Here is a 14,645-nt window from a genome sequence, read left to right as displayed (position 1 = left end):
GCAAACAAGTATACATCATAGTGACAAAACTGCTACTCTTCTAAACTGTATGAAAAGGGGACTAAAGCCAAGGAGAAAAATAACCCTGTAAAATACATACTACTGGTAAGATAAAAAGTAACAATTTATGTAGCTTACAATACAAAAAGCCAAAAATAAAACCTACGTATGTTGTAATGTAAGTCAGAAAGTGGCACTGCTACAAATCAAAAATTAAGACAAAATATGAATAGGCCAGGTACGTTACCTGCATCAACAGACGTTACAAAAACCCCTGAGCTGTTCCAGTTTGTTTTAAACCCAAAGTCTTGGCTGCTTCCAGGCTTTTGGTTAATGCTGATTCTCATGTCGCTGTATTGGTCCTGGAAAAAAAATGCACAACCTGAGTATCTAATATCTCTGACCTCTGCCGAGAGGAAAGTCTATCCAGTCCAGCAGGTAGCTTGTACACAATACTCTCTAATTATCCTCTGTCATGCTGAATGCATCAGGGACTCTCTCAATGAGCACTGCTCAGCTAGTCATAGAATTTCTTCTACTCCCCGCAGCTTTGTTAAATACTCCCTCATCTGTACTATAGGGTCTAGCCATGTTTAAAGGGAAACTCCAGTAGAAAAAAAGTAGAAAACTAATGTTTTCAAATCAACTGGTGACTGGAAGTTAAACAGATTTGTAAATTACTTCCATTACAAAATCTTATTCCTTCCAGGACTTATCAGCTGCTGTATAAATCAGAAAATAAATTCACAGATGTCTCTATCTGACAACAGTGCTCTCTGCTGACACCCCTGTCTGTGTCAGGAACTGTCCAGATTAGAATCATATCCCCATAGAAAACATCTCCTGCTCTGGACAGTTCCTGATATGGACAGAGGTGTCAGCAGAGAGCACTGTTGTCAGAAAAGAATTTCATAAATTTCTCTGTAGTATATCTGTAGTATATCTGATAAGTACTGTAAGGATTAAGATTTTTAAATAGAAGTGATTTACAAATCTGTTAAACTTTCTTGCAACAGTTGATTTGTAAACATTTTTTCCCCTTTAATGTGTACAACAGTAAACACTGAATAACATTACTATATATCCAAGATAAACAGGAAAAATGGGGAATGGGCAGAGCACTGCTGCTTGAAATGAGGAAACTCAAAAGGCCACGGATGCACAGGAGGGTTTATTGAAATAAAATAACTGGACAACACGTTTCAGCGCTGGCTTGCGCCTTCCTCAGGTCCACAACAATTTGGGTGTTGCATGTCCTGAAGGGTTTTCCTGTGCGGTGGTAATGCCAAGATGCCACTACCGCACAGGAAAACACTTCAGGACATTCAACACCTAAATTGTTGTGGTCCTGAATAAGGCGCCAGCTAGCGCCAAAACACGTAGTCCAGTAATTTTATTTCAATAAACTGTCATGTGCACCCGTGATGGCGCTTTGAGTTTCCTCTTTTTAAGCAGTAGTGCTCTGCCTATTCCTCAATTTGCCTGTTTATCTTGGTTCTTTATTCCGTACCCGCGGGGACATGGACAGGGAATATTGAGCTGCAAACTGCGTTAACCCACTCCACCCTAAGCCTACCGTAGTGTTTTGCTTTTACCACTGCACAACCCCAACAGGTTAGTATGTCACCATAGGTGTGGTGGTGGTTATCTCTATTCGACCCTAAAATACTACACAAGAGAGTGCCCCGTTTTTTTGTTCTTTTTGATTCTGTCATTACTATATATGGGATCATTCAAACAGGAAAAATGAATATATTGTTATATAATTATACATTATATATTATACATTATATTCCATAATTATGTGCATAATTTACAAGCTAGGGAATAAAACTTGATGCTCAGGAATTATTTCACTCTAAAAGTAGGATATTTTGTGTTTAACTGGCTAAAAAAATATATACCGTAATCAAACCATGACCTATACTGCTGCAGTCTAGCAGATAAATGGACTATGGTGAAGATGTTTAAAGACAGGCATTTCATACACCAGGCTACAAGTAAGGTGAGTGAAATGTGACAAACTTATTAAAGTGCATGCCTCTTAATATATTTAATGCACCTTAGTTCGATAGAAAATGAAATAGACAATAGCCTGGGCCAGCATTGATTTGCAATACAGTTTAATATATTTTCTGCCTCCTCCCATTTAGCAACAAATATTGTATACGGTAAAGTCAACAACTGTCTCATGAAAAAATACTGGTGCAAAGCAGTTGATAAATTTCTATGTATTTAAGGTATTCACGCTAAAGTGAAAACCACTATAAGAAGTTAGTATTATTGAGAAAAGCTGCCCCCAGACATCCATTTGTATTGGGTGATCCGTTTTATTTTGATGGTGGCTGAGTGCAATCTAATGTCTTCCTGTCAAGAGAAACAAGAGTCCAGGGAGGTTGGACATTTACTTGTCTGAAACCTCCACTTTTCCAATGTTAGCATCACCAGAATTTCAGGAAATGTCATGTATATGGGAAACATTTTAGTGAATGCACTACTTGTGAGCATAAAATAAAGAAGATTCCAACTAGCCAAGATATGTTCCAATTGTAGCAAACCAAACACAGGCATGTATCTGATTCTAGCTAGGATTTTAGGTACAAGTTTAATGGAATTTAGCTGTAAAATACACAAGAGTTATAGCAAAGATCAAGAGTGATGTGGATTCTAAAATGCCTACAATCTGCTGCATTGCTCTGTAGACCTGTTGCAAGAATTTAAAACAAATCCACCATGTTAACATAGGCTTATAGACAGTTACGGAAAACACAGACATGACCGAACCTAGAGGATATCGAGGTTACAATTGTACAATACACAACTGATGCTCAATGAGCACATTACCATGGGGTTGGGAGGTGCAGCAGATTGAGCCACTGAACTCTTTTCCAATTGGACATCAAAGGTTTTAGGAGAAAAACTTCTTCCTGTGTTTATCTTCTCATCTTTTATGTTGTCAGCCTCATCCTCGCTATGAAAGGCGCTGCTTGGTTTTTCCTGGGTTGCTGAACCATTGTACTTTCGGGTATCATCCAACTAAAGAATATCACATTTTTAGAAAATCCTAAACAATCCTTTTTATCAAATCATAAAAACATAGCTGTAAAAGATGACACACACTAACTTCTAACCAAATGCCCCTCATGTTCTTGCTTGGAAAAGGTAAGCAAGATTCAAAATAATTTGTCACCAAAAAGCTGTAATGGTAACATGGTATTCCAGGCTTGCAAAAAACCTGCATGGGGCTGGGATGTCAGACAGGAACCTTTAGATAAAGTGGTTTTATATACTGTATTTTTCATTAGTTCTTAAAATGCATGTATGAAAAAAACACCTAGGCCCAGATTTATCAAACCGTGTGAGAGAAAAAAAAATAAAATAGAGAGTGATTTCCCCAGAGCAACCAATCACAAATCAGCCAACGAGCTCTGGTTAAGTGAAAGCTGAGCTGTGATTGGTTGCTGTAGGGAAATCTCTCCACTTTTTCGCTCACACAGTTTGATAAATCTGGCCCCTAGTGACTGAGAATTGGTATTAACCCCTTAAGGACTCAGGGTTTTTCCGTTTTTGCACTTTCGTTTTTTCCTCCTTACCTTTAAAAAATCATAACCCTTTCAATTTTCCACCTAAAAATCCATATTATGGCTTATTTTTTGCGTCCCCAATTCTACTTTGCAGTGACATTAGTCATTTTACCCAAAAATGCACGGCGAAACGGAAAAAAAAATCATTGTGCGACAAAATCGAAAAAAAAAACGCCATTTTGTAACTTTTGGGGGCTTCCGTTTCTACGCAGTGCATATTTCGGTAAAAATTACACCTTATTATTCTGTAGGTCCATACAGTTAAAATGATACCCTACTTATATAGGTTTGATTTTGTCGCACTTCTGGAAAAAATCATAACTACATGCAGGAAAATTTATACGTTTAAAAATGTCATCTTCTGACCCCTATAACTTTTTTATTTTTCCACGTACGGGGCGGTATGAGGACTCATTTTTTGCGCCGTGATCTGAAGTTTTTATTGGTATGATTTTTGTTTTGATCTGACTTTTTGATCACTTTTTATTCATTTTTTAATGTTCTAAAAAGTTACCAAAATACACTTTTTTGGACTTTGGAATTTTTTTGCGCGTACGCCATTGACCGTGCGGTTTAATTAATTATATATTTTTATAGTTCGGACATTTACGCACGCGGCGATACCACATATGTTTATTTTTATTTTTTTTTACACTGTTTTATTTTTCTTATGGGAAAAGGGGGGTGATTCAAACTTTTATTAGGGAAGGGGTTAAATGACCTTTATTAACACTTTTTTTTTACTTTTTTTTTGCAGTGTTATAGGTCCCATAGGGACCTATAACACTGCACACACTGATCTCTCATCCTGATCACAGGCGTGTATTAACACGCCTGTGATCAGCATTATCGATGCTTGACTGCTCCTGCCTGGATCTCAGGCACGGAGCAGTCATTCGTCGATCGGACACCGAGGAGGCAGGTAAGAGCCCTCCCGGTGTCCGATCAGCTGTTCGGGACGCCGCGATTTCACCGCGGCGGTCCCGAACAGCCCGACTGAGCAGCCGGGATACTTTCAGTTTCACTTTAGAAGCGGCGGTCAGCTTTGATCGCCGCTTCTAAAGGGTTAATACCGCACATCGCCGCGATCGGCGATGTGTGGTATTAGCCGCGGGTCCCGGCCGTTGATTAGCGCCGGGACCCACGCGATATGATGCGGGATCGCGGCGCGATCCCGCTTCATATCGCGGGAGCCGGCGCAGGACGTAAATATACGTCCTGCGTCGTTAAGGGGTTAAGGTATGTTCAAATTAAGTCAAATTCTGCAGCGAATCTGCAACAAATCCATGGAAGGTGAACATGCCTTTACATTATCTCACATTTAAAGCTTTGGTTTCAGCATTGAGAAACAACATTATTAGGACTACTACTATAACCAGCACCAAATTGCACTGTGTCCAAGTTAAATGGGACAACATGTAAGCACTCCTAAGGACAAGTGTAAGGTAACCTTCTTTGCCGTAGAAAAGCAACACACCACCAAAGGCTGGACAGTGTTAACTTGCATCTAGTACCTTACACACAAGAAAATCTCTACATGATGTTATTATGCAGTTTCTATGTGCAGGTTGCATACTGTAGTGTAAGTGCGCCCTAACACTGATTTTAAGTTTAACAAAAACACATCTACATTATTTTCGGACTGTTCTCGAAAACATTTTATTCTTTATTGCTCCCCTCCAATCTATCCTCAACTCTGGTACTCAAATAATCCACCTCTCCCCTTGCTTCTGCTCTGCCTCTCCCCTGTGCTTTTCACTGGCTACCAGGTGCCCAATGAATTAACCTGAAGACCCATCTATTCAAGCAAGCCTACGACCTTCAATAATCCTGCTGCCACTGCACAACTAGCACAACTAATGGCTACTTTACCACCTGCTCACAAGTGACCCCCCCCCCCCCCCACACACACACACACACACACACACCACCACCACCACCACCACCACCATTTCCTTCTTTTCTCCTTGTAGATCCCTCTTGGCCTCTATGCAGTCGGCAAGTTACTCTGTGTAATGCTCAATGGTCCCGTGTTAGCGTTATGTATTGTTACCTTGATCATATGTAAAGTGCCATTCTTATTAATAATGAAATGGGCACTGTCATTTGCAAAAACTTTTTTTTCTTAATTTAGATAACATTATATGTATATTTCTAATATTTCACCTGTGTGGCCTGCTATAAATGAACCAACCAGGGTGGGGCTTGTAGCTTGTTTCCTCCCTCCCATTGTACGAGTGCTTAGATTCACACTGGAGGTGACTGAGGAGCAATCTGCAAGTCGGACCTAAGGCTGTCGTAATTTGGTTCCTGGTTTTATTTATCTGGCCAGGTAGGTTAGTTAATAGGTCCCGTACCATTTGAGAAACCTTGGCGTGGTGTGTGGGCTCAAGTGTGTCCTTCATATAAGGATATACTGGCTAATGTCTCAATTTTACGTCAGTTTTGAGGGTTAGCTAATGTCATTGTTTACATTAACCACAGCAGTGAAACCACATTGTGATCCATAGGTGCAGGTCCTCCACTACAACGTAGGTGCACAACTGCACTTGGAGTTAAGCACCTTGTATCACCTTAGACCACGTCAATGTAATTGTATATTTCTAATATACATTGGTTAAAATATGTATATTTTTGAGTGAAAAAATGATCTAGTCCCTGCAACTATTGCCTATGTGTCTCTGTGCAGAGACAAAATATAGGTAGTGTGGGCGAGACAAGCAGGGCTCTGTGCACTGAGTCTAAGGGACATGTCATCCGTCTCACACAGCAGGCTGATTGACAAGCTAGGAGCCTGCACAGAGCCTTGCTTTTCCCACCAACAATTCTTGTATTTTTCTGCACAGAGATACACAGTCAATAGCTGCAGGGACAAGACAATTTTTTCATCCAAAAATATACCCATTTTTTTTAATCAATGTACAGTCATGGCCGTAAATGTTGGCACCCCTGAAATTTTTCAAGAACATGCAGTATTTCTCAAAGAAAGGGTTGCAGTAACACTTTTTGCTATACACAGGTTTATTCCCTTTATGTGTATTGGAACTAAACCAAAAAAGGGAGGAAAAAAGCAAATTGGACATAATGTCACACCAAACTTCAAAATAGGGCTGGACAAAATTATTGGCACCCTTTCAAAATTGTGGAAAAATAAGATTGTTTCAAGCATTTGATGGTCCTTTAAAAGGGTACTCCTTTGGAATTATTATTATTATTATTTTTTTTAATCTACTGGTGCCAGGAAGTTAAACAGATTTGTAAATTACATCCATTTAAAATCTTAATCCTTCCAGTACTTATTAGCTGCTGAATACTACAGAGGAAATTATTTTAGTTTTGGACAACAGTGCTCTCTGCTGAATCACGAGCACAGTGCTCTCTGCTGACATCTCTGTCCATTTTAGGAACTGTCCAGAGCAGCATATGTTTGTTATGGGGATTTTCTCCTACTCTGGACAGTTTTTAACCCCTTAAGGACTCAGGATTTTTCAGTTTTTGCACTTTCGTTTTTTCCTCCTTACCTTTTAAAAATCATAACCCTTTAAATTTTCCACCTAAAAATCCATATTATTGCTTATTTTTTGCGTTGGCAATTCTACTTTGCAGTGACATTAGTCATTTTACCCAAAAATGCACGGCGAAACGGAAAAAGAAATCATTGTGCGACAAAATCAAAGAAAAAATGCCATTTTGTAACTTTTGGGGGCTTCCGTTTCTACGCAGTGCATATTTCGGTAAAAATGACACCTTATTATTCTGTATGTCCATATGGTTAAAATGATACCCTACTTATATAGGTTTGATTTTGTCGCACTTCTGGAAAAAATCATAACTACATGCAGGAAAATGTATACGTTTAAAAAGGTCATCTTCTGACCCCTATAACTTTTTTATTTTTCCATGTACAGGGCGGTATGAAGACTCATTTTTTGCGCGGTGATCTGAAGTTTTTATCGGTATGATTTTTGTTTTGATCGGACTTTTTGATCACTTTTTATGAATTTTTTAATGGTATAAAAAATGCGCTTTTTTGACTTTGGAATTCTTTTGTGCGTACGCCATTGACCGTACGGTTTAATTAATTATATATTTTTATAGTTCGGACATTTACGCACGCGGCGATACACCACATACATTTATTTTCATTTTTTTTTTACACGGTTTTTTTTTTTTTATGGGAAAAGGGGGGTGATTCAAACTTTTATTAGGGAAGGGGTTAAATGACCTTTATTAACACTTTTTTTTGCAGTGTTATAGGTCCCATAGGGACCTATAACACTGCACACACTGATCTTTTACACAGATCACAGGCGTGTATTAACACGCCTGTGATCAGTGTTATCGGCGCTTGACTGCTCCTGCCTGGATCTCAGGCACGGAGCAGTCATTCGCCGATCGGACACCGAGGAGGCAGGCAAGGGCCCTCCCGGTGTCCTGCCAGCTGTTCAGGACGCCGCAATTTCACCGCGGCGGTCCCGAACAGCCCGACTTAGCAGCCGGGTCACTTTCACTTTCGCTTTAGAAGCGGCGGTCAGCTTTGACCGCCGCTTCTAAAGGGTTAATACCGCACATCGCCGCGATAGGCGATGTGCGGTATTAGCAGCGGGTCCCGGCCGTTGATGAGCGCCGGGACCAACGCGATATGATGCGGGATCGCGGCGCGATCCCGCTTCATATCGCGGGAGCCGGCGCAGGACGTAAATATACGTCCTGCGTCGTTAAGGGGTTAAAATGGAACAAGATGTCAGCAGAGAGCACTTTGCTCGTGATGTCTGCAGAGAGCTCTGTGTTCCAAAAAGAAAATAATTTCCTCTAGTATCCAGCAGCTAATAAGTAGTGGAAGGATTAAGATTTTTTAGACGTAATTTACAAATCTGTTCAACTTTCTGGCACCAGTAGATTAAAAAAAAAAAAAAAAAAGTTTCCCACCGGAGTACCCCTTAAGGACCCATGAAGTATGCGTATGTCCCCGCACCCTGGGCTTTAAGGACCCATGGCGTATGAGTACGTCATGGCGTTTTCCGGTCTCTGCCGCTCATCAGGCGGAGATCGGAACGGCAAGCCTGCTGAAATCCTTCCCCCCCAACCCCCCGCCCCCATGTTGGCAATCGCAGAAAATTTTCTCCTATTCCAGGCTGATCGGGTCTCTGGTGACCCGATCACCCGGAAAATTGTGATTATCGGAGCTGTCAGTGACAGCCCTAATCATCATGCAGGGTAGGTGTGAAGTCGCAATGCTGCGATCTCCTCCTATCCCCTGCCATTACTCAGAATTGATTCTGACCAATGGCAGAGTAGGACAGTGGGTTGCCATGGCAACCCCCGTTCTGGCCACCCCTGGATGTTGAGGGGATAGTGGGAAGAAGATGGAGGCCGGGTACCTTACCTGAAGATGCCTGGGAACAGCTGATCGTCGCTGGAGACTGCTGGATCCTTGCTCAGGTAGGGAAGCGACGGTGGGGGTGGGGGGAATTGAAAGTGAAAGTTAAGTGATCTTTACTGTGGCAACCACTAGGAAGGCCAAACTGCAACTCCCAGCATGCCCAGACAGCCTTCCCAGTCTGGGCATGCTGGGAGTTGTAGTTTTGCAACACCTGGAGGGTCACAGTTTGGAGACCACTGTTACAGTGGTGCCCAAACGGTAGCCCTCCAGATGTTGCCAAACTACAACTCTCAGCATGCCTAGACTTCCCAGGCATGCTGGGAGTTGTAGTTCTGTAACATCTGCCCCTTCAGATTTAGCAATTTTCATGACATTTCTGAAAATTGCTGCTCTACTTTGAAGTAATTTTTTCAAAAAGCAAAAATATGTCCATTTTATGATGCCATAAAGTGGACATATTGTATTTGTGAATAAAAATAGAGAGCTTCAAAGTTAGAAAAATACTAAGTTTTCAACATTTTCATAAAATTTTGGGATTTTTCACATAAAAGAATGCAAGTAATGCCGAAAATTTACCACCAAAATAAAGTAGAATATGTCACGAAAAAACATTCTCAGAATCAGAATGATAACTAAAAGCATCCCAGAGCTATTAATGTTTAAAGTGACAGTGGTCAGATGTTCAAAATATGGCCAAGTCCTAAGGTGTAAAATGGCTGGGTCCTTAAGGGGTTCAATTCACCTAAGGTAAGTAACAGATATGGGCAATATACAAGTCACACCTGAAAGCAGATAAAAAGGAGAGAAGTCTACTTAGTCTTTGCATGGTGTGTCTGTGTGTGCCACAATAAGCATCTAAGATCTAGATTTGCCTTTGTCCACAGTGCCCAACATCAAGAAGTTTGCAACCCATGGCACTGTAGCTAATCTCCCTGGGCGTGGACAGAAGAGAAAAAAAGATAAAACGTGTCAACACATGATAGTGCAGATGGTGGATAAGCAGCCCCAAACAAGTTCCAAAGATATTCAAGCTGTCCTGCAGGCTCAGGGAGCATCAGTGTCAGCGCGAACTATCCGTCGACATTTAAATGAAACAAAATGCTATAGAAGGAGACCCAGGAGGACCACACTGCTGACACAGAGACAGAAAAAAAGCAAGACTACATTTTGCCAAAAATTAACTTGAGTAAGCCAAAACCCTTCTGGAAAAACATCTTGTGGACAGATGAGACCAAGATAGAGCTTTTTGGTAAAGCACATCATTCTACTGAAAATGGAATGAGGCCTCCAAAGAAAACAACACAGTACCTACAGTGAAATATGGTGGAGGTTCAGTGATGTTTTTGGGTTGTTTTGCTGCCTCTGGCACTGGGTGCCTTGAATGTGAGCAAGGCATCATGAAATCTGAAGATTATCAACGGATTTTGGGTCGCATTATACAGCCCAGTGTCAGAAAGCTGGGTTTGCGTCCAAGATTTTGGGTCTTCCAGCAGGACAATGACCCCAAACATACATAAAAAAACATCCAGAAATGGATGGCAACAAAGCGCTGGAGAGTTGTGAAGAAGACAGCAATGAGTCCAGATCTAAATTCCATTGAACACCTGTGGAGAGATCCTAAAATTGCTGTTGTGAAAAGGCGCCCTTCCAATAAGAGACCTGGAGCAGATTGCAAAATTGCTTTTTTTTCCCCCTCACTTTTTTGGTTTAGTTCCAATACACACAAAGGGAATAAACATGTGCATAGTAAACATGTGTTACTGAAATCCTTTCTGTGAGAAATACTTTGTTTTCTTGAAAAATTTTAGGGGTGCCAACATTTAGGGCCATGACTGCATATTACAACTATACCTATAATTGTGTACTCTACATTCTACAAAAATGTATTGCAAATGACAGGTACACTTTAATTTATATAGACAAAGCATGCATATAAAATAGTTCTTACTGTGTATGATCTGGTAAATGAGGAGATTCCCTTTGACTGGGTACCAAATGGTCTGGGAGTAATCACTGATGACAGCCGAGAAGTATCGGTTTTTTGGAATCCTCGTGGTAATGAAGAAATCAGACCAGGTTTGCTTTCTATATTCAGTGAACTGGAGGAGAATGGTAGGTTCTGTGTACTGATGGAGTCAGTGGGCAAAGAATTCCCTTGCATGCTGTAACTCTTTACAGAATAGCTAGTAGTGCTCTTACTTTGATATGGTTTATCTAAATCAAGAGAGGGATGTTTTCCAATCGACACTTTCGTTACTGGTTCGGTCTCTGAGCTTTCAGCCTTTTGAGACTGTTGCACTGTGAAAGTAGTATCAACTTTTAGAATATTTGGCTGGGGAACAGATTCTGTTTTACCACTTGGAACGGATTCTTCCTCATCAAAATTTATCAAGTCACCATCGTCCTTTTTCTTGTAGGAAGAATTTTTTGGAGTATACGAAGAAATCTCTGTTCTTGTATATGGGACATCCACAGTGTAACTCTTTTCTAGAACTGGCTTGGATGGAATATTTGACTCCCCAAAGACATCATCATTTGATGAATGCATTCTTCTTAGGTCTGACCTTTGATGGCCATTGTTGAGGTTCTCATTTTCTCTATCCTCCCTTAAAAGCAAATAAAAAAAAGAAAAATCTTATTTCTTGTTATTACTTCCATTAAATAACTTTTGAGTTGATAAAAATCAAATGTGCAAATCCATCTCCTTAGAAAGCTGAGAAGCAGAATTAGGGGAAATGGAATTGCCATTTTAGAGCCTTTCCGCAGCTACACATTTTGGTTTTCTGTGCCTTTCTTTAACATGCATTGTGTTCCTCCACCTTAGAAATGAAAGATGTGACCTTTTAGTCACCCTTGAAAAATCTTATCAAAGGCCACACTTGAATTTTGCCATTTTGAAAATAGACCTGATTTTGTGCCAGAAGCTTATAGCCTTGGCCAAAGCTATTTATATAAAACAGCCTTGGACAAAGCACACTTAAATATGCTTATCTGTTTGGGAATGTACATTGCCCTGGAACAATATCATAAAAAAATGATGTAAATGAAGAAAAATAAATGGAGGGGGCAGTCACTTTATTCTAGACTTATTTAAAATGTATTATACGCAAAAGTATGGCTTTTTACCTCCTTCTCAACAATGGAAACATGTCATAATGGCAAGAAAAGAGAATGGAGTGGGCTCTGGAGCTAATCCTGCACCACAGATGGTGGGTGCAGTCTGTATACTATGGCTGACACATGCAGTGAGCAACTAGGATCACTCTGGAGAGAACACTGATCTCTAATGTTTTACCCCTAGGTATAGGTGCTCAGAAAGCAGGTGGCCCTAAAAAGTTATGCCTCTAAGAAGGAGAGTAAAGAAAAAAATTCTGCTTCCAAAACTCATTGCGGTGGGAATGAGTTAAAGAAAACCATTCTTTTATATTTCTTGGAAAGACAAAAAACAAACATTTAATTACCCTTGAAGAAAAAGTAACAGTCCCACCTTTCCTGACGCATTTCTCTGAATGTCTTATATGTTCTTTCAGGTCCTTCACTTGCAGTTTTTTCAAGTTCTTCTCGTTCTTCCTTTTTCTTTTGTAGATCTGATGTATAGCTTTTTCGTCGATTTTTCCACTTTGCTAAATCCTTATTAAAAATAAATAAGAGATAGACTAAGAAAAGCAAGAGAAGGGGATAACTTTTATACTATTTTTGTTCAAGCTATACAAAGTATCTGCTATAAAAGTGCCTCATCCTATGTTAAATATAAAGCTGCTATGCCTATTCCATTGTGTCTGATACAATACTTAAATAGCCCTTTCTTGGGATAGCATGGGACAAACAAACAAAGAGTAAATACTGAAGGTAATAACCAGATGGACATTAGCTATAACTATCTTTCTAGTAATACTTAGTTAAAATAGAATATAAAACAAGTGAAACTATTTTGTTAGCTATGCACAACTCAAATAAGATTGTAAGCTCTAAAAAATTCTAACCATTGATTAATACACAAAAACATACAAGGATTAGCCAAAAGGTCACACAAACAACTTTCTGTGAGAAAAGGGAAAGTTGATGTTCACTATTCATGTTCAGCTAGTACTATCTGTAGGATCTTGTCAGCAGAGCCTAGGGAATGCACATCATTATAAAGGAGACATGCCCCACTCTAAAGAGCCCTATGACTATATGTGAATTAATGCAAAACAGAAGAATGTCCAGCGAAGGTAGATGGATATGGATACTTTATTGCAAAACTTCAGCACATAGGTGACAGAGGAACAAGTGACATGTTTCGGCCCTAGCGTCGGGCCTTAGTCATACATGTATGACTAAGGCCCTATGCTAGGGCCGAAACGTGTCACTTGTTCCTCTGTCACCTATGTGCTGAAGTTTTGCAATAAAGTATCCGTATCCATCTACCTGTGCTGGACATTCTTCTGTTTTGCATCTCTTCATTGAAGGCGCTGCCCACGCCAGTCCAGGCACTGCGGGCTAGGGAGTGAGCTGGACATTCTACCTGTTTGCTTGCTATATGTAAATTAGTAACCTATCAAGCACAGATTTTCTTTAGTATACTTAACCAATAGCAATGGCTATACATACATCTTGCCACTTTTGATCTTGTTCCTGCAGCTGGCCTTTGATCTTCTGCAATTCTTCCAGACGAATTTGCCGCATATTCTGTAGTTCCTCTGCATTGCAATTTTCCAGAGATTTACTTCTGCGGAAATCAAATATGCATACACTTACACACATAAAAGTTTCAGAGAAGAACAAAAAAAAAAAAAAAAAAAAAACACCTGCTTTGCACAACCCTTAATGACATTCAAATACAACAAGGTCTTACAAAAGGTTAAACATGCATTTCAAAGCAACAGAAAAGCAAACTTAGACATGTTTTAATAGGTTTCTTAAAGAAACCATCAAAAGAAAGCAGGTATAGTAAGTAGCCTTTTTTTTAAGCTACTTTAACATATAATCTTGTATCACAAATGTGGTCTTTGGATTTAGCATAATGGAGTTAAAAACAAAATACATGCTTTAAAGAACCTCTTTGTGTTCAGCAATCTTGTTACCTACAAATGAGTACATCTGGAATGTTCTAAATAAAATTTAATATATATATTATATAATAAACACACATACACACTTACTGGACTTTTCAGGACACCAGTTTGTGACTATAGATTTGAATGAAAGATGTATCCAATATAGGATAGTGTGTTCTTACTGATCCCACTCACTCCCTACATAGCTATCACTGTAAAACAACATTACAAGGTACTTTGCAAGTTAAACATTGGAATATGTAAATTTATTGACCAGGTCAGACTGGAATGAAAGCATCCTTCAGAAAGGATGGGCCAAACTGCTACTAACCTGTATTGACCCTAAAATATCTGATTGGCGCACAGGATGTAAAGTAGATTACAGAACACATGGTTTCATACATAGCCCTATAATATCAATTCGGTGGGGGTGAGGGTATGGTTGTGCTGAAAATTTTGGAGGGTTGGGTACTTATCTGTCATTACAAAAGAATTAAAAAAATCTTAAGTCGACATTTGTGCAGTCACTCCATGTCTTAAGTTGGGTATAAGTGAGGGGAGCTGAGCACAAGATAAAACCTTAAGGGCTCTTCACTTTATTGCTAAACCAACGCTTGTGTTTACTGGAATCATGTCCTT

The 14,645-nt window shown here is 39.8% G+C and overlaps 1 protein-coding gene across 11 annotated transcripts in view; it reads right to left on the bottom strand.

Annotated features, from left to right (window-relative positions):
* The window catches only part of LMO7 (LIM domain 7), a 239,648-nt gene that overhangs the window by 39,128 nt on the left and 185,875 nt on the right, over nt 1–14,645 (bottom strand). For 9 of the 11 annotated variants that reach the window (XM_056555527.1, XM_056555526.1, XM_056555531.1 and 6 more), the window contains exons 11-15: nt 13,561–13,679; nt 12,455–12,597; nt 10,916–11,573; nt 2,845–3,036; nt 248–362 (exon numbers count right to left, since the gene is read on the bottom strand). In XM_056555527.1, coding sequence (XP_056411502.1) covers nt 248–362; nt 2,845–3,036; nt 10,916–11,573; nt 12,455–12,597; nt 13,561–13,679 — 1,227 coding nt within the window. The remainder of the gene's footprint in view (nt 1–247; nt 363–2,844; nt 3,037–10,915; nt 11,574–12,454; nt 12,598–13,560; nt 13,680–14,645) is intronic. The other 2 variants (XM_056555524.1, XM_056555532.1) reach the window with 1 other exon arrangement.

The sequence above is a fragment of the Hyla sarda genome, chromosome 2 (genome assembly GCF_029499605.1).
Source record: "Hyla sarda isolate aHylSar1 chromosome 2, aHylSar1.hap1, whole genome shotgun sequence".
Taxonomy (NCBI): domain Eukaryota; kingdom Metazoa; phylum Chordata; class Amphibia; order Anura; family Hylidae; genus Hyla; species Hyla sarda.
The sequence above is the reverse complement of the archived record's forward strand: the minus strand, read 5'-3'. Positions and strand labels throughout refer to the sequence as shown.